We start from the raw sequence: 24,960 nt of genomic DNA on the forward strand, positions 1-24,960 counted from the left end.
TCCAGAAAATTTTCCTGTTTAATTTGCAGTAACACAATTAGCACTATGAAACCATGATACAAAGATACTCTTCAGAAAGCTGAAGTCCTGTCTAAAGTTAAATAGAAAGCAAGTAGATTCTGTCAGTTTAACTATAATACCGTATTAAGGAAGGCAAAAAAAGACTTCAATAACAATTTAGTGAAATTAAAAAAAAAAACCACCGTTTGAGACTTGGGAAGCCTGCTGTATTTTGTCAGTGGTACCTGTGAAGGAGGGTAAGGTAGTTTCTGTCGTGGTTTAACCCCAGTCAGCAACTCAGCACCACGCAGCCATTTCCCCCTCCCCCTCCCAGTGGGGTGAGGAGGAGGAAAGCAAAGGAAAAAAAAGTAAAACTCGTGGGTTCAGATAAGAACAGTTTAATAACTAAACTAAAATATAATACGAACAATAGTAATAATGAAATATAATAATAATAGTAATGAAAAGGAATGCAACAAAAAGAAGGGGGGGGGGGGGGGAAGGAAAAAACCCAGTGATGCACAATGCAATTGCTCACCACCCGCTGACTGATGCTCAGTTAGTTCCCGAACCGCGATCCGCGCCTTCCAGGCAGCTCCCCCCTGTTTATATACTGGGCATGACGTTCCATGGTATGGAATACCCCTTTGGCTAGTTCAGGTCAGCTGCCCCGGCTCTGCTCCCTCCCAGCTCCTTGCCCACCTGCTTGCTGGCAGAGCATGGGAAACTGAAAAGTCCTTGGCTTAAGATAAGCGCTACTTAGCAACAACTAAAACATCAGAGTGTTACCAACATCATTCTCACACTAAAACCGAAACACAGCACTGTACCAGCTACTAAGAAGAAAGTTAACTCTGTCCCAGCCGAAACCAGGACAGTTTCCAAACTAAGTTTTTTTTCACATTTGATCCCATCCTTGGTTGCAAAAAAAAAAATTAAAAAATCACATTTGAATCTTCAGTAGATGACTTCTAGACCTATTTGGTGAAGTAAATACTAACATTTCCTATACTGAATGGTATTCACTTAAGAATTATAAATTAATTCAGGCATGAAATTGCTAAGTTATTAACTCTGATATGCTAATCCTATTTAATTTGGCCTTTATTTGAAAGGAATAAATTAAGGTGGCAAATCTGATGCAGTTTTCAAAAAGTTTCAGGAGAGGTCAGGGAAACTTTTGGTGCGTAGATATGTTTTCAGTACTGGGCAGTTGCTGGAAGGAATATAAAGAATATAATTAAGTCAAGACATGGATAAATGTAGAAATGGGAGCAGACTGGGAACTATGTGACTTGTACAGGGAAGTGGTGCCTTGCAAATGTGTTTGAAGGAGTTGACAACTGTGTGAATGTGAATGATCCTGCTGATATAGAGTACTTGGTTTCTTAGAGAGCCTTTGGGAAGTTCCTTAACCAAAGGTTCTTAAAGTAAGCTGATACAGGACACTGTCCTTCCTATACTTTAGTCTTTCACTTGCATTTAGGTGGAGTTAAAACCAAAAAATTTGTCTAATGAGTGTCTTCAGTTCTGTTGCTGTTTCACAGTGTGATTTCAGCGCAAGCATCCGAATTTTTCCCACCTATTTTCTGTACTCCTTTGTAAATATTTCTGGATTCCCAGATGATAAGCATCTCTCAAAGCTGACCAAAAAAAAAAATCAGAAAATCTGCTTCATACAAATTCATTTGTTGTATCCCAAGTCTGTATGAAATACCTGCAACATCTGTTCAAAATTTAGAACAAAAAGGATTTATTTGTAGTAGGAGGAGTTGAGAAGCAGAATACCTCCCACAAATATGAGGTCTGTGGTGTGGGGACTTGTTTCTTCACCAAAGAAGGTTCATATTCAAAGATAATAATTACGCTGTCATAACTTGAAACAACATTTTTATGGAAAGAGGTTTTTCTTCTTTAAAATACTCCATACAGTGTTATGAACTTGACTAAGTTCACAAGGTATTTTAGTTTTGCCTAGAGGAAGCATACTGTAGAATCATAGAATCACAGAATGGTTTGGGTTGGAAGGGTCCTGTAAAGATCATCTAGCTCCAACCTCCCTGCCAAATAGACCTTTTTCAAATGTAGTGTGTAGTATAAATCAACCAGGTTTTGAGAGAGGAAGAGAATTAAACAGCTGCTTCAGGAGATAACATAGTATATTTGACATTAAATTTTGATATAAAATTAAGATATTAAATTCCTTATTAACAGCCTCATATTTAAATAACATTCTAATTATTGGATTTACTGGTGAACTCAGGTACACCTGAGGACAGGCACTGTAATCTTGGGGGAAGTCATGCCTGAATTTTTCATACACATCAAAGAACAGTGCTTCCTTAAAATGCAAAATTCAGTTCTACGTGAGCAGTGCAGCTTCAATTACATGCATGAAATCCAGCTGTAACCATAGTGTCAAAGTGCTTAGTTCACATTTTCAACTAGAAGAAGGGTAGCTTTATTCTAGTTTGGATTCCATTTCCTTCAGACCACTAAACTTTCTATGGAATATATAAGAAAAGCTAAATTTTTCAGATTGGGATATTAAATGGCAGGTATTTTGACTGCAGAACCAGTCAACAGCAAACGGAGGAGTGAAATGTGTCCCTGTATCCTACCTCTAACAGGTTTAAGTATATGATATTAGTCTGTAAGAAGTAGCCAAACTCAGCTTCAGATTCATAGCCTGAGTCCTTCTTTTTATTACAGGGTGGCTAACAGATGGGGAAAATGGTAGTGGTGTTGGTATAGTCTCTTTACACTTTACACTGCGCCTTTCTGTCCAGTAGTTCAATGGCTAAAGCACTTGTAAAGGAGGAGGGAGATCTGGATTTCCTGTCTTTGAAGGAAGGAATCAGCTACTTAACTAGCTAATGATTGTTCTTTCCTGAGAGCAAGAAGAAGCCTGGCTTGCTATTTTGATAAGAATGATAATCTGGGAAAGGCAGACTTGAAATTCGTGGGTTTTTTTTAAAGCAGTCGTTGGATAAAGTAGGTGGTTTTTTTTTTTTGGATTTGTTACCTGGTCTAATTACAGGGCTAGGGAGAGAAGGTTTTCCATATCTGGTTTTATATTTTTTGTTGTTTGGGTTCTGTTTGGAATGCAGGTTTTGTGTGTTTTATCTCTAGGTATGAGGGAGACACAAATTCATGGAGTTTGATCTTATTAATTCTGAATTAAAAAAATTGAAAAAATACTGTTTTTCATTCTACAGATTTTATGGTTAGTGTTCTTTCTGAAGATGACAACATTATTAAAAATATTAATCCAGCACGGATTTCTATGAAAATGTGGGAAGCACAGAGCAGCGGAACTAGGACACCAATTGATGTAAGTCATCAAAATGTGTTTTCAAAATGCGTATCAAAATGCCAGCATAGGACAAACATATTTGTAGTAGAAACTTTCCTTCATTTAACTTAGATCAATATCCTGTTCTAGATTTTAAATAACAAGTATTACATATCATATTTGTTTATCAATATCTGTCCTGTTACAAGTTGTCACTGTTCAAATGTCAAGACTATAGTAAGGACAGAAATGCTACTGCTCTGCAGAAGCTAACTAATAGCAGGGAGACTACTAAAAGTTGCCACCCTGAATTTTGCAAAGAAGAGACTCTGAGAATTAAGAATATGAAACCAGCGTCTAAATTATAGGTGATCTCATTGAATTACCGTATGCTATCAGTACTGCAAATCATTAAGACTTGATAGCATGTTACAAGGTACTTTAACTTTCAGTATATTGCATTAAATTTTTTGCATCTCTCTTTTCAGGTTACAACATTTAGCTGTAGTAAAGTGAAGGATGACAAGGAAGATGGCTTCTTCTACTTCAGGTATAGCAGCATTTATTTTATAATTACTGATGCAACTTACTGTACAAAATACAGAGTTTGAAATAGAAACAAGAGTTTTAGGTTTTGATAATAACAATCTGTTGTAGAATTAGTATGATACAGTGCTACGAAATGGTAAAAGATATTAGCAAGATGCAATGAACGTGACAACTGAATTCTTCCCTAGATACATTTGACATTTGTTTAATCTGAGAGTAGAGTCTAAGATAATATATTAGAATACGTGATGAGAAATGCTAGCAATGAAGGGACTACATTATCTGCTTGTCACTTGTCTAGTAACATTCCTTAATTCTTTTCAATGTTACGTTCAACTGCTGTAGAATTGCAGGCTGGACAAAGTGGACTTAACTCTGATTTAATACCTTCTGTAGCTGTGTGTTAATCCTGAACCATGACCTTGGCCCTGTCAGTTTAGTGGTCTTTCCTTGGTCTACTTACTCAGAGATGGTGTCTTAGATGACAGGCTGCAGAACTAGAGCTCTTCATAAGCTGCTGCCTGACTGCCACATTCTTTCTACATCTATTCCTGGAAGGCATGCTATGGGATCTGTTAAATAGTTGTGGTACTGGCTGTTGATTCAAGCTCTTGCCTCCTAGGAACAGACTTCCCTTCTGCTTTTAGAAAGCAGACTTTAGGATCACCTTAATGCAGCAGATACCACTGTTGCACAGCTGATCCTGGTTGCTGCATCAGAGGAACAGAGGCTGCTGCAGCTCAGCTGTGTCAAGATTCCAGGAGCACCTGAGTGGCAGGACTTCAGGAGGTGATAGGAAGTTTCCTAACTTGCCTCTCAGCTGTGGCTCTTCTCCCTTTCGAGGATTTGTAATCCTTGGGAATCTATGTGCTTTCAAGACCTTGATGTAGCATGAAGTCTTCAACACTTTTTTTCCCTGGGGAGCTGAGGCTCAAATCCAGGGTTCTGACCCAGCTTGATACGCAATGCAAATGTACCTCCATCTGTAATTCCCTCTGTCATATCCAGCCAAGAAGCTATCCCATCTGGGAAGGCAGTTGATACAATCTTTGTTTATTCAGTCTTTTTAGCTTCTCAGATGGGGTACAGCAACATAATGTATTTGTATATGAAGGCTTTTTCATTTAAGAGATTACGACTAATTCAAAAAGCTATTTAAGCATGGCTTTTTGTATTATTACTAAGATCTGTCTTTACTGTGAAGGCACTCGAGATTCCAAAGCCTTCTAAGGCTGAGTTTGGCAGCTGTAGCAAAAGAAGACTCCCAAATATGGGTGCAGTTTTGCTTTTAACAGAGCAGAGCTTTCTGAGTGGCTAGTCCAAGGTTATGGAAGGAAACCAAGGATCACTGTAGACTTGCGCTAAGTATGAGGTGCATTTCTGTGACCTTGGTCATTCTGAGAAATTCTTAGTTATAGGTGTAGTTAAAACATAAGAACATTATCAAAACAAGGCACTCTGCATCATGTATTTGTACCTCCAGAAAAAGAAAACTAGAATGAATGTGCCAATGTGTAGTCACGCTAATAAATGTTCTCCTGTGAAAAGTACTATGGTGGTCAGTGTGATATAAACTAACCTATATAGAGTTGAATATGGAATTATGAAAATCGTGACATTGGTACCTGTAGTTTACTAGTTGTCCGCAAACGTCCAGAATTAAAACTCCCAACCTTATTGAAAAATTTGAAAGAACAGACAGTAGAGACTACCCATTAGCGGCCCTTGTAGGAAAGTACGTATTACTCATTGCTGCCAGTGTCTGTGGCATCACTGTCTACCACCTGGCTTCTCTCAAGTTTTCCTGTCCTTGTTACAGTCACAGATGGTTTTCATCTATTTAACGCCAATCAGTAACATGGATGCTATTCGCAGTCTTACAACTTTCATAACAATTTTAACAATTGTGCAACTTCTTCTTTTCTAAAGCATATGTCTGGTTAGATGGTGTTCAGCCACGAGATCCTTAGCAGATTATTTACAACTCAGTTTTTTAATGCGTCCTAACAAGGCAGATGCTACTTTCAATCTTAACCTAGATAAAATGCAGAAGAGAATGTAGAATTGTTTCTTCTCTATATGAAATACAAAAAGGAAGAGTCATGGCCTCTTCTAGAAATAGGTAAAGCTTTGGGATTTTGTTTTTTACAAGTTAAGCATTCCAGGGAATCTTGCATCTTACTCCTTCCCAAACAAAGTAAGATGAAAAAAATTGCTTAATGTTATTGACAAAACAGATAAATTGCTGTATGTTGAAACCAAAAATCTCATTAACCAATTCAAGAGTACCACAAGTCATCCTCTCGGAGGAATGTCTGAATCTTGGTTAGAGACTGTTTGCATCTCCTCAAAAGTTTCTAAGCATTCATGAGTCACTGCTATCCCTTGTTAAACACTGCAGCAGTCTTCTGGATGCTGTGTGGCCTTCCTTGCTAGGGGAAGTTCTGTTTATAGCAGCAGAAGCGCAGGCGTCTGTCTTCATATTTTGATGTTAGGGGTTCTTTGCCAGTAGTCTGCACTCTGGAACGCTGTAAGGTAGAATGAAAACTCTTTTCTCTCTTACTGTACTCAAGCTTGGCCACTGGTCCAAGTTACCCAACTTTGTGCACCTTCTGAGTAAGAGAAGGAATTAGCTACTCAGATTTTATGTAAATTCAAGTTAAGCGATTAAATTTGGAGAGAATTTGTTGTTGTTGCAGATCTAAACATCTCTATGGTCTGTTTCAGTAGGTTTATGAAAATTCATTGAATGGGAAGTGAAATGAGGTAGACTTGCAGATTTCTGAATAATAGGGCCACAACAAACTTCCTGTCAGCTAGTAGAGACAAACTCTTGGAGGAGACTTTCCTCATCCAAGCTTCCAAAAGCCTTATTCTAGTTCTTGAGAAACTTTCATGGCGTTCTTGCTGAAGGAGTATTATGGAGGAGTACTAAAATACATCATGCCTTAACAGGACTTTCTAACTAGTTTGGAGGACTACTCAGAATTTGAATTGCTTGCATACTTACATACTTGTCACTTCAATATTGACTCGCTTTTGCTTGGTTTTTGGTTTTGATTTATTTAGGGATAAAGTGGTTCCAGAGAGAGTGGGCACTTACAGTATCCAGTTTACCTTTGCAATGGACAAGACAAATGTGCTCAGCAGTGATCAGGTTTGAATCTATAATTAATTACATGTAGCCAAGAACATGTAATACAGAATCATCTGGGAGAAATATTATGATACTTTGTAGATTCAGAATGCAAATACTTTCACTTGCAAGCTTTGCCCAAAAAAAAAAAAAATTGTTTATAGTTACTGATTTCAAAATTGTTGATTATCAAAATATGTTTTCATTAGCTTTTATAACTAAGAAATTTTGTGGAATAACAGAGCTGCATAATTCGCAACCTAGTAGAACTGTTTTATGGTCATGCTAATTTATTTCAAGATTGTCAGTAAATTTCACATGCATTTGTTTCAGTATTTTTTGAGTAACCCCTGTGTGCAGGTGAATTGCAGTGAATTAGATCAGTCTTTTTATTTTATTTTGTTTTATTTTATTCTTCTTCCTTTTTCTGCTAGATTATAGTTGAAGTTGTACCTAATGACCCTGTACGCTTGTTACCTGATTCTTTACCAGCTACTCCAGCAGTTTCCAATGTTCGAACTCTTGCTAGCCGTACACTGGTCAAGGATTTATACCTCCATGTAATGGTAACTATACTTTAATACAAAATCATAATTAGGGAAATATATAAGACTGCTAAAAATATGTTGAGTTTTGCTGTAAGGCATTGCTGCTATCTCTTTGCAGATTAACTTCACAAAAAAGATGTAAATCAGTGATTTCCAGTATATGACAGGTGCATCTTGTTTTATTTACATACAGATGACCAAAACTAAAATGTGCAATCCTTGCTGTCAGGCATCTCAATTGAAACCCGTTGCTTGTTGCCACAGGAAAATGTTTCAAGAACAGATTCTAGTGGGAAAACACTTATATATACAGCAGATGTGTGTCGCCATGATTTTTCTTCCAGCAGACAGTTTCTCTTAGAAATCTTGTATTACAAAAAATAAGGTTTCCTGAACTTTGAATATTCACAAGGATACAGGGAGATCACTTACCAGTTACTGCCATGGGCAAAATAGACTTGACTTGTGGAAAATTAATTTAATTTATCACCAGTTAAAATAGATTTGAGTAGTGAGAAACAAAAAAAAAGTAAAGCAACACTTTCCACCCCACCCCTTCCCAGGCTCAGCTTTGCTCCAGACTCCTCTACCCTTCCCCAAGTGGCGGACGGGGCTGGGGAATGGGGGTCACGGTCAGTCCATAACAGCTCCTCTCTGCCACTCCTTCCTCCTCACGGTTTCCCTGCTCTAGTGTGGGTCCCTCCATGGGCTGCAGTCCTTCATGGACTGCTCCAGCGTGAGCCCTCTCCACAGGTTGCAGTCCTTCAGGAAATAGCCACCTGCTCTAAAGTGGGGTCCTCCACGGGCTGCCGTGTGGATATCTGCTCCACCATGGTCCTTCATGGGCTGCAGGGAAATACCTGCTCCACTGCAGTCTCCCCACAGGGTGCAGGGGAATCTGCTCTGGTGCCTGGAGCACCTTCCCCCCCACCGCCTTCTTTCACCTTGGTGTTCCCTCTGCTGTTTCTCTTCTTCCCCCCCGCCCCCCGCCCCCTTCTCCTCTGCCTGTGCATTTTTGCCCTTTCTTAAATATATTTTCCCAGCGGAACCACCATTTTGGCTGAGGGGCTGAGCTGTGCCCTGCGGTGGGTTGGCTGGAGCCGGCTGGCACCGGCTGTGTTCAGCACAGGGCAGCCCCAGCCTCTCCTCGCAGAGGCCACCCCTGCAGCCCCTGCTGCCAGCACCTTGCCACGTAAACCCAATGCAGTATATAAATGGATTACTTATTTCAGTTCACATTCCAAACTAACTTTTTTGTCTTTTTTACTTACAGGATGCATACAACAACCACACTGGAATTGATCTAGTTGGCAGAATAATAGCAAAAATTAAGAGCCCCAATGAAGATGATATAGAGATCCCACAGTTTCAGGGGAAAGTCAGTACAATTGAGTTTCCATTTGACAGAGGATCAGCTGAAATTGTAAGTATGACTGAAATACACAGTTAGCTCCATGAGCAATGGATTTAATGAGGCCTATTTTCCTACAGTGTCAAAGTTGATCTTACACCTCATCATGTTTTGTGGAGGGTTAGCATGTATTGTAGCGTTCCCTTACAGATAAGTAGATAAATTATTTCTTCTCTGTTTGGTTGCTGGTTTTCAGAAAACCTGAAGGAATGACATTCTTTAAACTGTTTATCCTTGCCAAGCGAGGGAAGTTTACAAGTACATTCAGTTAGGGACTGGGACATACAGGGGAATCCACAATAAGTCTTTTCCTCATTTGGATTTCACGTGTAAATAACACTTCACCAATTTGTAGTTAAACCATTAATATTAGCGGTATTTTACATTTTTATTTATAATACTATCTGGCTGTAATATCTTAAGATCGTTTAGTCTGACCTCTTCATGTATATGTAATTAAATTTTACCAGGTTCTCTTTACATTTTGTCAAGCTAACTGGGCTTGTATATAGTTTGCAGAAAGGTATCCTATCCTCATTTGAAGAAGTAAAAATAAAACTACCACTTCTCTTATACTTTATTTCAGTCATTAGTGCCCTTGACTGTTAAAAATGCTTGCCTTATTTCAGTTTGAATCTCTGGCTGTAGATCATGCATACCCCTGAAAGTACTGCATATTGTAGTCACATCATCGCAGTCACTTTTTCTTCAACAAATATAGATTGAATTTTTAAAACCTATGAGTTCCCTTTGTAACAGTTGTTACAAAGTGTAATATAAAAGACACAAGTTAAAACGTGTACATGCACAAAACCAGAAACCGTTCAAAACACACGAAAAAAACCCAGCTGAGTGTAGAGCCGCACATTTGTTCTGAGTGGAATAGTCACAATATCTCTTTAAAGCCGACAGAGAACTTCAGTCAATAGGACTATTCACGTGGTGAAATAGGTATATATAGATTTTATTTTGTTTTTAAAGTTGCTGAAGTATCATATAAGAATTGCAGAGCAAAAGTATACCCCTGCTTCATTTGGTTCCTCTGGTTGTCACATGTTTTACTAGCCTGAAGTCTATGGAAATCCTCAAACAGTTAGAAGGTGTACTGAAGGAGGATCCAACTTTTTAAAGAAATTTTCTCAGCCACCTTTTCTAACTCATTCATTGGAAGCAGCTTTCCAGCGGACCAGCATCAGTGGGTGCCAGGTGGAGGCTGACACTGCCTTAGCAACAAATACAAAATCTCCTAATACATCTTGGAAATCACCACCATAAAACCCCAGTAGAATCACTAAAATCTACAGAACCTACATACAAATGTCTTCATAATATATTTTATTCAGTACATCAACTGCTTTTACCGAACTACATAGATGAAACTTAATGACACAGCATAAATAATTCTCTGTTGATAACAGTCAAGGACAGAAACATCCAGTTAACATGGGCAAACGTTCTTCATTTTTCACTGAACAATCTGTCAAACTCTGGTCTACTCTGATCCATAGGGAAAAGTGACAAAATACATATGAAAAACAAGCTAGAAAAATAAAATGCATGGACTGAATAGAGGTATCAGATAAAATTAATATACTAATTGATTTATGGTGCACTCTGAGTTTCTCTTGTTCCCCAACCGTGTTTCAGGAGTAATAAATTAATTGGTTTGTGAACACATTTTTCTCGGGCAGGTAGGGTGGGAAAAAGTGCAGTAGTATAGGTAAGGGGTCAGCTATAATCACTGGTCTAATAAAATAGCGCTTTTCTCCGCAAATCTTGCATTTATACCTGTGGTAGAAATTTGAACAGATGTTTAAAACTTCATACTGTTGAGGGGAATAATAACCCCATAGAGTGGACTCTGACAGTTCAGATAAAATTACTGGATAATTTCTCAGACTCCTCACTGATGCAGAAATAACAAATTTTTTATCTAGTAACCTGCTGTTGAGCCATTGTGACCTAATACTCCAGTCTTGCTTCAGTGACTTAGCTAACAATCTATGTAATGGGGGCAGGGGCGGCGCGTGTTTTCAGGGGTTTTTGTTTGGCTTGTTTTGATTTTATATCTATATTTATTTATTTATTTATTTGGTAAGCAGATGCTTTTTCTTTCTACTTACATATACCTGGTTTGTTGGGGGGCAGGGGGGGTTGCGTTCTTCTGCTTTCTCATTACTGTGATCTGATGAGATCCTACTGCTTTTGACAGTAACTTGTGTTCCCTAGTCTTCCATTGGGAGTAATTCCATTTCAGTGAATCCCATATCTCTTCCCCTCTTCAGGCAGTTTTCAGTTGTCTAGTTTATACTGAGTTCTCTGACTTTAGACAACTCACAAAACATATGTGGAAATGATTTGTTGGTTGTGATGCAATGTACTTTTCATGTGACTAGTAATGGATAGGGGAGGGGACACACTAGTGTTTTTTCAAGTATCTTGAAAGTGTTCCATCTTGTTTATAAATTATGTGCAGTTAGCATCAATGTAATGAAGCTGATAATTTGACATGTTTACCCTTACACTGAGGTTCAGGAATACTAAACTTGTTTAATGAAGGAAAATGTTTAGATTTTTATTAGTATAAATTTTCTAAGGAAAAGATATTTCCACTACAGACTTCTGATTAAATATGTAGCTGCGATATTTTTGAAAGCCATGAAGACTATCTTTGAAGGTTATATATCTATCTCTTCTTTTAGGCTGCAACCACCTCTCTCTTGATTTGGCCAGTTGAGTAACAATTTCTACATATTAAAGGTGGAAACAGTATGAGTTTTATTATAAGCATTATTCATTTTATGCATGATACCTTTCCCAAAGTAACAGCACATTTAGATATTACCTATACTAATTTTATTTCTGTTTACCATTCTTTATGGTTTTATAATATTTCCTGTGTTTGTAAAGAAAGGTGAAGGATTTAGTTTGTCTTTTCAATAAGGAATTGATAAGAAATGGGATGTTCATGTTAGTGTTTGGATATATATTGTTCATTCATTTGGGACCTGCTGTCTACTTCCATGGTAACAGCAGTAACTTTAACTCAGCTCTGGGAATAGTTTGGTTTTCCTTCTCTGTGTTTATGCATTTGGTCTTTCTTTTTAATATTCTGTTTGCATTTGTTCACATGCTGAATGAAGTACATCCGAGGAAATCTTGCTTATGGGACAGTGCAGAGAATATCTTTGCTGAGCATATGTCTGTTAAAATATATAGCCAAAAATAATAAGACTCTTTAAACAGGTAAAATGGCAATCTTAATTCTTAAATAATAAAATAGTTACTGCTAAATCTCTGTATTTTACTTCCCTTTAATAGGTATAAAAGGCATTTCCAAGCCAATACTTAAAACTGTAGTAATACTGTATAGACATCATGTGTTAGGTAACTTACAAGATTTAGTATTTGAAGAATGTTTATTTTATTTTGTGTGTTATCTCAAGTGTGAACATAAACTTATGTATGTTTGTTTGTTTGTTTGTTTTATTAGAATCTAGTGCTGGCTGAAAACAGTCCTGGAAGAGATAGCACTGAATATATTCTTGTATTTGAGCCAGATCTGCCAGCTTTGAAAAAACCTTTGGAACCATACCGTCTGTCATTTATGTTTTACAATGGTATGTTTCAATTACTCTTAAAATGCTTGCTTTTCCTTAGAACCAACTATTTTTAGGTCCATAATACTTCTTCAGAACTGTGTAATAGCTTAATAGATTTTGCTGTTGTTTAAACCAACTAAGTATGTTACTGTATTTTCTTCTAAAAATATATATATTTATTTCCGTAGATTTCAAGAAGCAGCAACAGATGGCAACACTTACAAAGGAGAGAGACCAATTATCTCATTCCATAGGTGTTTACAGAAATTGGTTTGATACTACTAATCAGCTTGTAACTGAAATGAAATGTAAGTTCAATCAAATATATAAACAAATTTCCTGGGAATTAAACTTTTTTTTCCTTTAATAACTTTGAGAATATAGAGAGGGGGAGAAAAATCGGTATTGAAATCATGAGATACAGTAATTAGAGGGGAGCAGAAGGGAGTATATCTTTGCATTAGCAGGGAAGCATCTAGTTATTTGGATGGACTTTACCTATAAAGGGTCTTGATTTGAGGTGGAACATCTTATGTCAGAACTGTCAAAAGGAGGAATAAAACATTGAAGTTGGTTGTCTGATTCTTTTTTTCCATGACTGCCTTGCACTCCCATCTTTGCAATGGATGTGTGAATGCTTATCTGTCCGGAAATTCAACAGTTGCCTAAAAACAATTTTAGGGAATGAACTATAGATAATCCTCTTTCAAAAAGTCTTACATTTTCAAAATGTTACTTTTTCCCCCCACATTTGACCCTATGTGTATTATTCAGAAGTATTGTGTAGCTATTCATTGTTTATGTTCTTCAGCAAATGTAATCCTTTATAAAGTCTGTTAAACAGCAGAGCAGTGTGAGGGCAGTGGTTTATGAGAATGGGAGAGATGAAGGAAATGTTTTCTTTGCATTATTTTTTTGTTTGAATCATCCTGTCTGTTGATCAGAAGGTTTGTTTTAATAGATGCATTTTGAATTTTTATTTTAAGTAATCACTAAATGTAAATAAAGCATGCTGGAATTAGAAGATGCTGCTGTTTCTTGTCATTTTAGTACAGGGCTATGTTTCTGTTCCTCGCTTACTGCATGTTTCCATTATGGATGCAAATTCCTGAATTCCAGTGTGAAAGGCAAAAAGTTCTGTTTCATATTTGCAGATTTTTGCACATCTCTAGAGAGTAAGTTAGAGCACAACATTATACTTTATGCTTAAATAACATTTCCAAATACAAACCTGTTTGAATAGAGAGAGTGGAAAGCAACTCACCTGTTTACTCATTTGTTTTCAAAATTGCTTCAGTTCAGATATGAGAGTTGAGGAAATAGTGTCCAGAAAGTGGTGTCCCATATAAGAGACAAAAGAGGGTAGCGCCAGCTACCACTCTTCCCTTCCCTCTTGCCATTTCGCCTGTTGGAGAACCATTTGGAAAGATAATTGAGGATGAAAAGAAAAAAGAGCTTACATTCTCAGACTGGTCTAAGGACTGGCCCCGTTGCTTCCTGAAGCTGAAGGAGATGGCAGCTGCTGAAATTGCTTAGAAGCTGGACAAATCACGAGATCTTTGTGGAAAAATCCTGATACTCTGTGCTGAAATTAAGAAGTAGATAGGATCAGCTGTGGGTGGCATAATTCTGAAAAGTTGTAAGAAATTCTGTAACAAGTGTTCCATTGCTTTCTAATATTTCCTTACTCTCTGGTGATTTTATTGGTTCCAGGTCAGGTTAAAGAAGCTGAAACAAGAGAAACTCACCTGAAGAATGAACTGAAAAAACACCAAATTGAATTACCACAGACAGCCACAGTATGGCTTATTTCTTACTAAACTCCATAACATCTTAAAAATAAATCTAATCTTAATATGAAATTGATATCTTTATATAACTTTTTTTAATCACACTGGTATATACACAAGCACCTGTTACCAAAACCCTGAAAATTTAAACCATGAGGAAAATTTGTGGATCAATGCCAAACTTAAATTTTTTTTACTGTTCTGCTAATGTGACTACCTCTTAAAGAAACTGCTAGAGAAATAAGAAAAACTTCTCTCTTATATCCTGATCTTGGTTTTGCCTTTCTGCTAAGGTTACCAGTTGTGTTACTGGTACTGCTAGTTTTCATAATGGGTTTTTGCAGGCTGATCAATATGCACTGGATGTATTATGGCATAAGTAGACCAAAGGAAAACACTTCTTTTCAGAGAATTAGAGAATTTCATATGTTACTGCCAAAGTTGATGTAAAAGAAAGTTTGAGAGATTCAGGGCAATGTACCCCATTGCTAATTTCCCATAAAGATCCAATTATAGTTTAAAGAAACTTTTTAAAGAAAGTTTTCAAATTACTAGCATTTTGAAAAAAAATTATGTAAGCAATCAGTTATCTTTAGATCAAATAAGAACAAGTGTTACAGTCATTAATCACAAATCAGTAGAATTAAATTATACACATTCTGCAATCATGATACCCAAGTTCCCCCTGCTGGCTAAATTTTTCAGGCCTGGACATAGTCCTATTCTAAAATGGTTTCTTTTTGTACATTTGTGGTTGTATCTTCCTGCTGATTTAAACTTTCTTCAGTTTTGGCTCTAATCAAGCTCTGGTAGCTCTTCGTGAAAAGCTCCCTGAAGTCTTTTAAAAAAAAAAAAAAAAAGTAATAAAAAAGTTCATAGTCACAATCGCAGTGTGCTTCCTTTTGCTCTTCTCTGAGATTATATGCAGTGATCCCCTGTATATGAAGAGTCTGTTTCAGATTATTGAATGTGTTTTGTTAGGAACTTGCTTGACAACAGGTAAAGTAACTACTTCTGCAGCTCAGCCCAATGATAAATGCTTGCTAACTTTAAATTTTAATTCTCAGCTTCAGTATGTGGATTCTCTTATAAAACAAAAGATGTCGGATCAAGAAGGAGTAGTGAAACAGCCAAGGCGAACTTGTACCCTCCCAAACTATCCAAAAGGCAACCAGGATATTTTAGGCAAGGTGAGTTTTCTTTCAGAGAGCCTTCAAATGAGTTTTGTTGGTTCCAGGAAGTGGTAGTGATGAAAAATTAGCCAACCAAATATGCAAGTAATTTTTGAGGAGTATTAAAAAGAAGATAGCATTGTCAACCCATCAGATGACCAGCTCTTCTAACAGAGCCATCAACAGGGGAATTAAATGTCTGATTGAAGTTGCAGGATGATTGTGATTAGTATGAAAAGAGGAGGTGGTCTTGGCTTCTATTTTGACTGTTCTAACTTCTGTGGTACAGATTGCACATTTAGCTCAAATTGAGGATAACGAAGCAGCAAAAGTTATCTCTTGGCATTTGGCAAGCGACATGGACTGTGTAGTCACACTGACTACTGAAGCCGCTCGTTCTATTTTTGATGAAACTCAAGGTCGACAACAAGTGTTACCCCTTGATTCTATTTACAAGAAGACACTCCCTGATTGGAACAGGTAGAGAAAAAACAATGAAACTTCTGCATTTGTATTACATACTTTCAGCTTTTTTTTTTTTGTCTAATTTGTTTTTTAGACTTCACTCCTAGTACAGATTCAAAGTATAAACTTTATGGCTTCGTAATTATAGCAACAGTAATGTCACTTGAAATGTTAGCTGAAATCATAGCTTCGTATCTTTAACTGCTGTGCGTCGTTCTTTATTTAATAGGGTGTTTCTGTTAAAAAGAGAAGACAAGCTACCATTTTTTTTCTTCACTTCTACATGTTTTCCAGAGCAGGAACTTTGTTTAAATACTTCTAGTGCTTCACATCAAATTCTAACGTTTTTAAAAATTCAATTCTGGAGTACATTCCCTAAAATCATCTGTAGTAATAGAAATTCATTCTGCTGTTTTGGTTTCCTGGAAGATAAAGGAAAATATAATAATTCTCTGCTGGAAAATAATTTGCTTATGAAGATGACTGCTAATATTATAAAGAATGCCTTTTAGAAAAGATCTGATGTGCAGATGTATTTATAAGGTCCAAAATCTCAGTTTTTATAAAACAGTGTATTAAAACTTGTCTCTAAAATTAGTCATATGAATTTGTTGGATATATGTCTCATTACAAATTAGTGTTTCACCAGAGCATCTTTAATATAACTGGCATTTCAGATAATGTTGGGATCATTTAGCACCTAATGTGGAAGTGTTAAGATGCATTCAGTTCAGTTTGAGATTTCTGACTAGACTGTCAGAAGCAATAATGAACTAAGGACAAATTACTTTTTTCTCTTACTTTCTTCTCCCTCACTCTCTCTTTCTTTAACTAGGCCTTTACCTCATTTAAGAAATGGAAGAATCTGCTTCAGACCTATTGGAAATCCTGTATTTGCCAGAGATCTGTTAACATTTCCAGATAATGTAGAGCATTGTCAAACAGGTAAATGATATTAAAGAAATTGTTCATAACTTCTTTCTTTTTAATAAATGAAATACAGAAACATCACAAATCATAAGCCATTCAGTAATCTTCATTGAGACATTTGCAAATACCAGTGTACATTCCTCGTGAGATCTGCTGGTAAAAAGAGGATGACATTAGCGTTAAGTATTTGCTAACAACGGTTGTGAAAATTTCAGCAATGACCACTGTCTTCTGCTTGTTGTCGTATTTTTATTTTCTCTACTATATATGCTAGAGGTTTTTTCTTTTTTAAATTACTGCAGCATTATCTTATTCCCAAACTCATGTAAGCAGAAACTGACAGTCGTGATATTAGTTTTGTATTTTCATATTGCAGAAGTTACTGCTTTTGTTAGGCTGTTTTTACAGTCCTGTTCCTCTCAAAAATGTGTAACGCATAGATTTATGTACACTTAGACTGAACTGTACATGACTATGTTACGCTTAAATAGTTACAGTAAGAATAAGCTTTCAATTTTTATTTAGATTTCAGTTTAGGGAACCATCTTCCTCTCGCTCTTTCTAACAATGTAGCAGTACCTACCTTTTCCTACACTCTTTTTCGTAAATTAAGTAGACCTACTCCTTTATATGGAGAGCTGGAATCTGTAATTAGTTCAGTAAGTTTTTCATTTTACTTCCCAACTTCCCAGTATTGAAATATTCCTCTCTGCTGTTAATAAAAAACGATTTTTAGTCCAGTTTATTTTCAGAAAGTTAGATATTGTCAGAGACTTTAACTATAAATTCTTCTTCATGTCCCTCGGGAGAATTTATAAACCACATTGCTTGACATATCTCATGCAAGGCTACATCAAGTTAGACTTTGTATAGAACAGTCTTTTATTAGCAGAAGAAAAGTCTTAAACCTAGTTGGATCATCAGCCTGTGAATATTTTTTTTTCTTTGATAATCTACTGAATATTAAGAAACATATTAAGAAACTGAGAACACAATTCAAGGAGGACTTAAAAAAATGGTCATTTATATAATTTCCTAAAACTTGGGATTTTATTATGTGTGTTCATAAATGTAAATGTAAGATATCAAGAGAGCACTTTGCTGGAAAATACAGTCAATTATGCCATAAGGCAATTAAACATACTAAATTTTTTTCTTTATGAATTCTTTGATGAAAATAGAAGATTGCATATTTATCTCAATCTCAGAATAAAATTTCATTGAAAAAAGATCATGTATATGCTATTTCCCTTACACTTATCTGCAAAGCGGTAATAATGATGCCTCAGAAATGATTTTTCAAAACTCAAGTTATTTTGTTGCGGAGGAATTTCATGGTTCAAAAAATTACGTTTTTCAGTGTTTGGGATGCTCTTGGGTGACACTATCATTATAGATAACTTGGATGCTGCCAACCATTACAGAAAAGAGGTATGTTTCAATTACTCTTGATATTTTTTAAAACAAATATATTGCATAGCTACATATTTAATACATTACAAACTTAGAATAATTGCTAAGTTTAATGCTGCATTAGCTGTAAGTGTGCTTACTGTCTGTAGGTCTCAATGCACTTAACAGTGAATGAAATCTTTATTATTGGCACTGACAAAATTACCTCCATTCAACAAATTCCATTATGTGAATGTTGCCATGAAGCATGGGACCATGTTTTTAAAGATAAACATTTTTAGTTTTGCTGTTAGTGTTAAATGCAAGTTCTTCAGTACTTTCCTAGTCCCTGTATGTATAATAAAACACAGGAGTCTGAGGCACATGATGAAATTTCAGATCCACTAAAATCTTGATGTAAAACTTACTAGATCTTTTTCTGACCCATTTTATTTAGGTTTAATAGGACACATTTTAGCAGGCAGGAGTCTCTGAGGAAGTCTTGACACTGGGCACTTTCTGTTTCAGCTTATGAGTTTGCTAGAACTGAAATAATGATTCAGCGTAAGAATGTAGAACTGTACTGATTAAACATTAAGCTCTTGGGGCTGGATATTCTTTTTTCTTTTCCTCTCCAGAAGTATAAGAAATTGTACTGCAGGGTTCTTAAGAGAACAACAAGTTAATAAGGAACCTCTGGTGGCATCTAAAATTGGTTGCCTGTTTCATTCTTTCACAGTCAGTGCAGCACGGATTTCCTGCTTTGTGCTCTGGGCCTGACCAGCTTTTTTGCTCTGTGATTCCATTCCCTTTTTATTGGCTACCACTAGCTGATAACCTGGGAACAAGGACTGTCTTGAATGTTTCCAAAGAGCGTCTCAGAAATATGGATATAGTCATAGTAAAAAAACAGATGATTGACATCAGTATTTTAATTTTCATCATGTGTTATAACCATCTCAGTGTCCATTTTTCAACTGTGAAGACTGTGTGCTTCTTTCATCAAAAAGTATGTATTTTTTACTGCAAAATCAAACAGAAGAGACAAGAGAGTCAGATCTCGGTTGTTAATCGGTGTCAGGAGACTGACCATCTGTGTCTGTTCAGGAAAAGGAGTTTGTGGTCATTTCTCAAAATGAGGTCTGGGTCATTTCTCTTGGTTAGTCTGTCACCCCATTTGTTTCAGTCACCCACCACAGGTAAATTTCATCAACTATATGGAAGTTTTATTGAATATGTTATAAGAAAGAAATCCCTTGGAATTTCGATGCTTTACATCTTGTGTATTTAAAAAAAAAAAAAGAAAAAAGCCACGTTCATCAATTATTTGAATAAGTGCTCACATGTTTTATCAACACATTTATAAACATTAGTTTATTGCCATTACTTCATAGTGTATGTTGATAATTAGCTTTTTCCCAGTATAGATTGAAATTCTGCCTCCAGAGCTCTGTTAAAATCTGAGGACACAAAAAAACTCAAAAAATCTAGTCTTCATAATTATCGACAGTACTGTTTAATTTTAATATATGCATTCTATTACTTGAAAGCAAAAGTCATTAAATGTAATTTCATAAAATACATTCTCATTAGAGGACAGGCTGCATCGTCGTTGAAAGACACAAAGCTTCACAACAGCATTGCTGAAAACTTAGATTTTCCATGGAGTTACTAATTTAGTATCGCTTTTTATACCTGTGTAGGTTGTAAAGATTACACATTGCCCTACTTTGCTGACTAGGGAAGGAGACAGGATTCGCAGCAATGGAAAATTTGGAGGCCTTCAGAATAAAGCTCCTCCAATGGACAAACTCAGAGGAATGGTATTTGGAGCACCCATGCCAAAACTTTACTCTACTTTCTCTGGACAGATAGGTGGGTTAATGAAGTCATGAAAATACAAAACTTCCAAAATTATATTGCTTGCCTATGTTTGTTATGCTCTTATATAATATAAAAAGAAAAACTTCAATTTAGCATAAAGTTATTTTAAGAAATACGACCTGTACAATGTCTTATTTATGAATTTCCCTTTTCTTAAAAGCTTATAGCTATTAAATTTTCTGAAAGAAAAAATAATAATCATGAGATATTCCCCCTTTTTCTTAGTCTTATTAAAGAAAGAATATAAGCAGCGGTAATCATTCAAAGATCAGGCATGAGAAGCTTGAGCTGATGGAATTCCAGCATCCTTGAAAAACAAGTTTCAGGTCTTTCTCCTCCAGAAACACCATACATCAATTTAGAATTTCTTATTGTGCAAGTAAGCTCTATGAAGCAGTGGTAGAAAAAATCCTGTTCTCATCAGAGCCATGCACAACATCATCTACATTATTTCCCTAACAAGAAGATACCTTTTATTTACTGTGGGATCACTTACATTTCATTATGTGCTTGGATTCTTCCTTTCAGAATAAAGTTTATAAATTAAGTTAAAAGGTGACAGCTTCTGACATGTAACAGCTGGCCTGACTGATTTGTAAAACATTGAAAAGTCTTATTCACAAATAAGGTTGTTCTTAAATACTTGATTTTCAAAAGAAAGGACATGAAGTTTCTCCATGACAGTACTCCTAGAAATATGCAATGGTGAGGGGTGGGGGAAGAACGAGAGAGAGAACACATGTACCTATTCGAGTAGCCTTATATATGAGCAAACTACTTAACACTGACCAGTTGAGGGAGAAGAAAGACTAAAAAGATCTTTCCTAGGCATTTCAGTACAAATATATTACATGTAGGAAAAACATAGTAAGCATTTCAGCTACAGACTGAAATATGCTGGTTTTAGCACACTTTATATTTGTCTATCAACACATTTTCAATTGTTAAACCCAATTATTACCCAATGTGAATTAAATTGGAAATGTCTATGATTTAGTACAGGAACAATCATGGTAGAAGAAAAGGGCATGTTTTAATTTCACTTGGATAGTTACTAGACATTTAAAGGAAAATAAGAGTGAAATTCCATACAAAGGACAGTACCTCATTACACAAGACTTGTTTCGAACTGAATTTCAGCCTTAACGTTAGTTCTGACTTGCTGCTCTTCTATGTTTGTAGCATAAAAGGAAAGTAGTTACTTAAACTGTGATTACAGTGACAAGGTACTTCTAAAATAAACCATACTAAGAATTTACAGTGCCTTTTGTCAGTCTGCAGTAACTATCTATGTGAATACTTTCACCCTGTGGCAAATGTAAGGTAATTTAGTGTTCAGTTAAGCTTTGTGCAAGCTACCTCATACTCACCACAAAGTAAAATGAATGAGCCTGGGCTTACATGCTTGAACCCTTTCTTTATTACTTGACATATTTATTCAATGCCTGGACAAAGAAAAATTCTTCGTCTCATATGTTAAAAGAGGAACAAAGTTTGTCAGCAAAATATGCCCTTGTTTACCTCAGTTTACTGCTGTGTTCTTGTTTACATTTCCATCGGTGGGACAAAGTGAAACGCAGTAAATGTTCTTTTGTTCCACAAGGTGGACTAGAGTTCAAGTCAGTAATACAAGCTTCAGTTGCACTAGAAGCAAAACATCCTACAAGCACACTTAATGGCATCAAAGGTAGAGAATTCAGTTTGGAGCACACAAGCGACAGGATGTGTAAAGAAATACCTGTTTGCGGTGCCATTTTCAGAGTTTGCTGGTACTTTATGTGATCTAAGATACAGGCTCAAAAAGAAAAGAATCAAAATATTGGATGTGATTTTTTTCGCAGTCTGTCTTTACAGTCATTTTAAGAACAGCCACTGGTCCACTATGAGTTTGGGTGGTTTTCTTTAAGTAGTGCTTTTGAATGATAGGTTTTCTTGTGAGTCTTATACATTGTCTGGACTGTATTTGGTAGCCTTCTAAATCAAAATGACCACTTATTTACTGTTTTGTGTTTTGTTATTCTATTCTTCAATTAGATCTTCTTCAGCAATACCGTGCAGCAGTGGTGAAACTTGATAATGTAAATAAGGACCTTGATTTACAGTTGCAGTCACTTAACACTCCAGAAGTGCAGCAGAAGAAACAGGAACTTGCCAAACAAGAGAATAGCCTCAAGCTAATAGAACAAAAATTGGGTAGGTTATTGTATTATATTTTTGGTGTCCTAGAGGAGGAGAACTGTTAACTGCATCCAGATGTATTCTACTCTTACAAACTAACAAGTTCAAACTATGAAGGAAGATTGTTAAAATTAATTAAGAGCTTAGAGATGTCTCATTTTAGGGAAAGAATAGAAAAACTGTATGTAGTGTGATGCTGTGGATATTGCCTAGACCAGCACTGCCCTGTAATGTGTTCAGATAATAAAAATGTGGTTAGTTAGTGTCTTGCGAACATGAAACTATGATCTCACTAATATGAGATTATATAACTATTAGTGTGGCTGGCCCAGTGGTAGAGAACATTGACATTCTTTTTGAAACGACTGCGTAGTAAAGAGCTGAATTGCTTTTGCTAAGGAAACACAATCAAAACATTGTACTATAAAAAGAAACACCCCTAATTGTGCAAGGATAGTAGTTCTTAGAAATGTTTTTTATGTCAATATCAAATAATGTATGATATTTCAAAATATATTTAAAGAACCAACATTTACTCTGTGACAACTATAAATAAAGCAAATGTTTTTATCTGTCGTCTTTGAACTCAGTTTCAGACATAAGGTTACTATAAAATTTATGGCATGTCTAAAGCCTTACTTCAAAGGTTTAACACTACTGTTACGGGCCCTGTTTATACCCACTAGGATTAATATTTTTTTTAAATTTGTTCTTACTTGCAACTTTTTCATAGGTATGACTCCATCAGATAGAGTCACTGAATCATTACTTCAGCCTATAATGTTAGATATGTCCGACACCCCCATCCCTCCCAAAAGAATGCGAAGAGAAACAGTAAAAAAATTGTATAGGTAAGTCTATTCTGAATCTAGTCATTACTTTCCCATATCCTGAATTCTAAGCAAAAAACTAGTTTGGGTTTTTTTTTGCATGGGGATTTTTTTTTAAATTCGTATTTGTATATAATAACCAACAATGAGTAGAGTTTGTGTAAGGCTGATTTTCATTTTTATTTCCTTTATTTCCTGCTGTTATTTAAGCTTGATGTAAAGATTTGCTTGCTAATTCTAATTCTGTTTCTCTTTATGAACTGATGGATTGGCATCTTTCTGCATTCACGTTTCCTGTATTTTCTGGTATATTCAACTCTGTTACACCCCAGAAATATTTAAGATGGGTTGGTCTTTAAACTCTTTTAAGGTTCGATGTCAAATACTGGGCAGATGAACAGAGAAAGAATTATTCTTACGGAACAGAGAAAGAATCATTCTTACGTAACTTTTTCTAAGTAACTGTCTGAGGTGAGCTGGTGGTAGAGTCTTTAACACAGTTACCTCTTTACCTGTGTATCTACTTCTACATTGCCTTTGTGGCTAATGAGCATTTGCACACACCAAAAAAAACCCAGGAAAATCTGTAAGTCTGTATCTTTAAAATGACATGGAACTGACTTTTTCATTTCTCATGTCTCTTCTCATGACTGCATCATTGTCTTTGCTGAGCTATGGTCATATTTTTGAGATTATTTAAATCTTATTCAGTTGTGTTCTGTAAACCTCAGAATGAGTTTTCACTGTATTACTATGTCTCTATATTTTTTATTTTAATTTTTTTATCCACATGTAGAACTTAAGTGGTTATGCATTTAAACTAATATTAGCCTGATGCTATTCCTCATTTTAACAAAATAATTACAAGAATAAGAAGCTGTGCACAAATATGGGGTTTATAATATTTATACTAGTGGGAGCTCTGCTTTTCCATCAATTATATCAAACATATATATAAATAAAAAAGACATATATATAATATAGAGAGAGAAAAAAGGGCTTGGTTTATAAGCTACTGTGCTATGTTTTTGTTTAGCTCAGAAGAATGGGTCTCCTCTCCCACAAAGAAGCAGCAGCAGCAGCAGCAGCAGCAGCAACAGCAACAGCTGCAAATATCCCCTTCAGAACTTAATGGAACTTCACGAAAGAGAAAGGCATAGACTGATGAGACTTGCTGGAAATAGCTATGTATTGAAAATGTGAATACGTTCAGTTAAAGGAAATATTCATGTTGTATTACCCATTACTATGAAGATTTTTATACTGATAGAAGATATAAATGTATTTCAGTTAGTAGTAACAAAAATTTAAGTATTTAACACTGATAGCCTAATTTTTGTATAGTTAATTTTCATTTCTAAAAGCTTTCAGAGTTTTTATGTTCATGTGTGAAAAAAGTTTAAAATATATCCTTTTTTATTTATGAAAAAAAATCAATCTTTTCAATAAAACGGCTTCAATAAAAAGCACTGCCAATATAATTGATTGTAATAATTAAGTAAACAGATTGTGCCATGAAATGAGATTTTAATTTAAAAAGTATCCCAGGCTGTCTTGGGGAAGAGAACTTTCTGGACTTCTCTTTTTCGATGGATGAGCTGTCGAGGTACTATCAATTTAAAAGGGAGGGTTTGAGCAGCGATATACTGAGATCTAACCACAGCTGTTTGTACAGAGTCTTTAGACAGTTAACAACAAGCTAGTATCTAAGGCTATGTCCAAGGTGTTGACATGGGAATTCGTATCTCCTTCAGACAGTGCCAATGGAAAAAACAAAA

The 24,960-nt window shown here is 35.9% G+C and overlaps 1 protein-coding gene across 1 annotated transcript in view; it reads left to right on the forward strand.

Annotated features, from left to right (window-relative positions):
- SMCHD1 (structural maintenance of chromosomes flexible hinge domain containing 1) overlaps nucleotides 1–24,701 on the forward strand; it is a 90,730-nt gene extending 66,029 nt beyond the window's left edge. The window contains exons 33-48 of the mRNA XM_050890867.1: nucleotides 3,219–3,334; nucleotides 3,784–3,845; nucleotides 6,914–7,001; nucleotides 7,415–7,546; nucleotides 8,802–8,951; nucleotides 12,433–12,559; nucleotides 12,730–12,849; nucleotides 14,255–14,340; nucleotides 15,399–15,521; nucleotides 15,793–15,983; nucleotides 16,804–16,913; nucleotides 18,259–18,329; nucleotides 19,994–20,165; nucleotides 22,209–22,367; nucleotides 23,086–23,203; nucleotides 24,219–24,701. Of these exons, the coding sequence (XP_050746824.1) occupies nucleotides 3,219–3,334; nucleotides 3,784–3,845; nucleotides 6,914–7,001; nucleotides 7,415–7,546; nucleotides 8,802–8,951; nucleotides 12,433–12,559; nucleotides 12,730–12,849; nucleotides 14,255–14,340; nucleotides 15,399–15,521; nucleotides 15,793–15,983; nucleotides 16,804–16,913; nucleotides 18,259–18,329; nucleotides 19,994–20,165; nucleotides 22,209–22,367; nucleotides 23,086–23,203; nucleotides 24,219–24,342 (1,949 nt within the window). The 3' untranslated portion in view covers nucleotides 24,343–24,701. The remainder of the gene's footprint in view (nucleotides 1–3,218; nucleotides 3,335–3,783; nucleotides 3,846–6,913; nucleotides 7,002–7,414; nucleotides 7,547–8,801; nucleotides 8,952–12,432; nucleotides 12,560–12,729; nucleotides 12,850–14,254; nucleotides 14,341–15,398; nucleotides 15,522–15,792; nucleotides 15,984–16,803; nucleotides 16,914–18,258; nucleotides 18,330–19,993; nucleotides 20,166–22,208; nucleotides 22,368–23,085; nucleotides 23,204–24,218) is intronic.
- The last annotated feature ends 259 nt before the right edge of the window (nucleotides 24,702–24,960 follow it).

Source organism: Gymnogyps californianus, chromosome 2 (genome assembly GCF_018139145.2).
Source record: "Gymnogyps californianus isolate 813 chromosome 2, ASM1813914v2, whole genome shotgun sequence".
Classification (NCBI taxonomy): domain Eukaryota; kingdom Metazoa; phylum Chordata; class Aves; order Accipitriformes; family Cathartidae; genus Gymnogyps; species Gymnogyps californianus.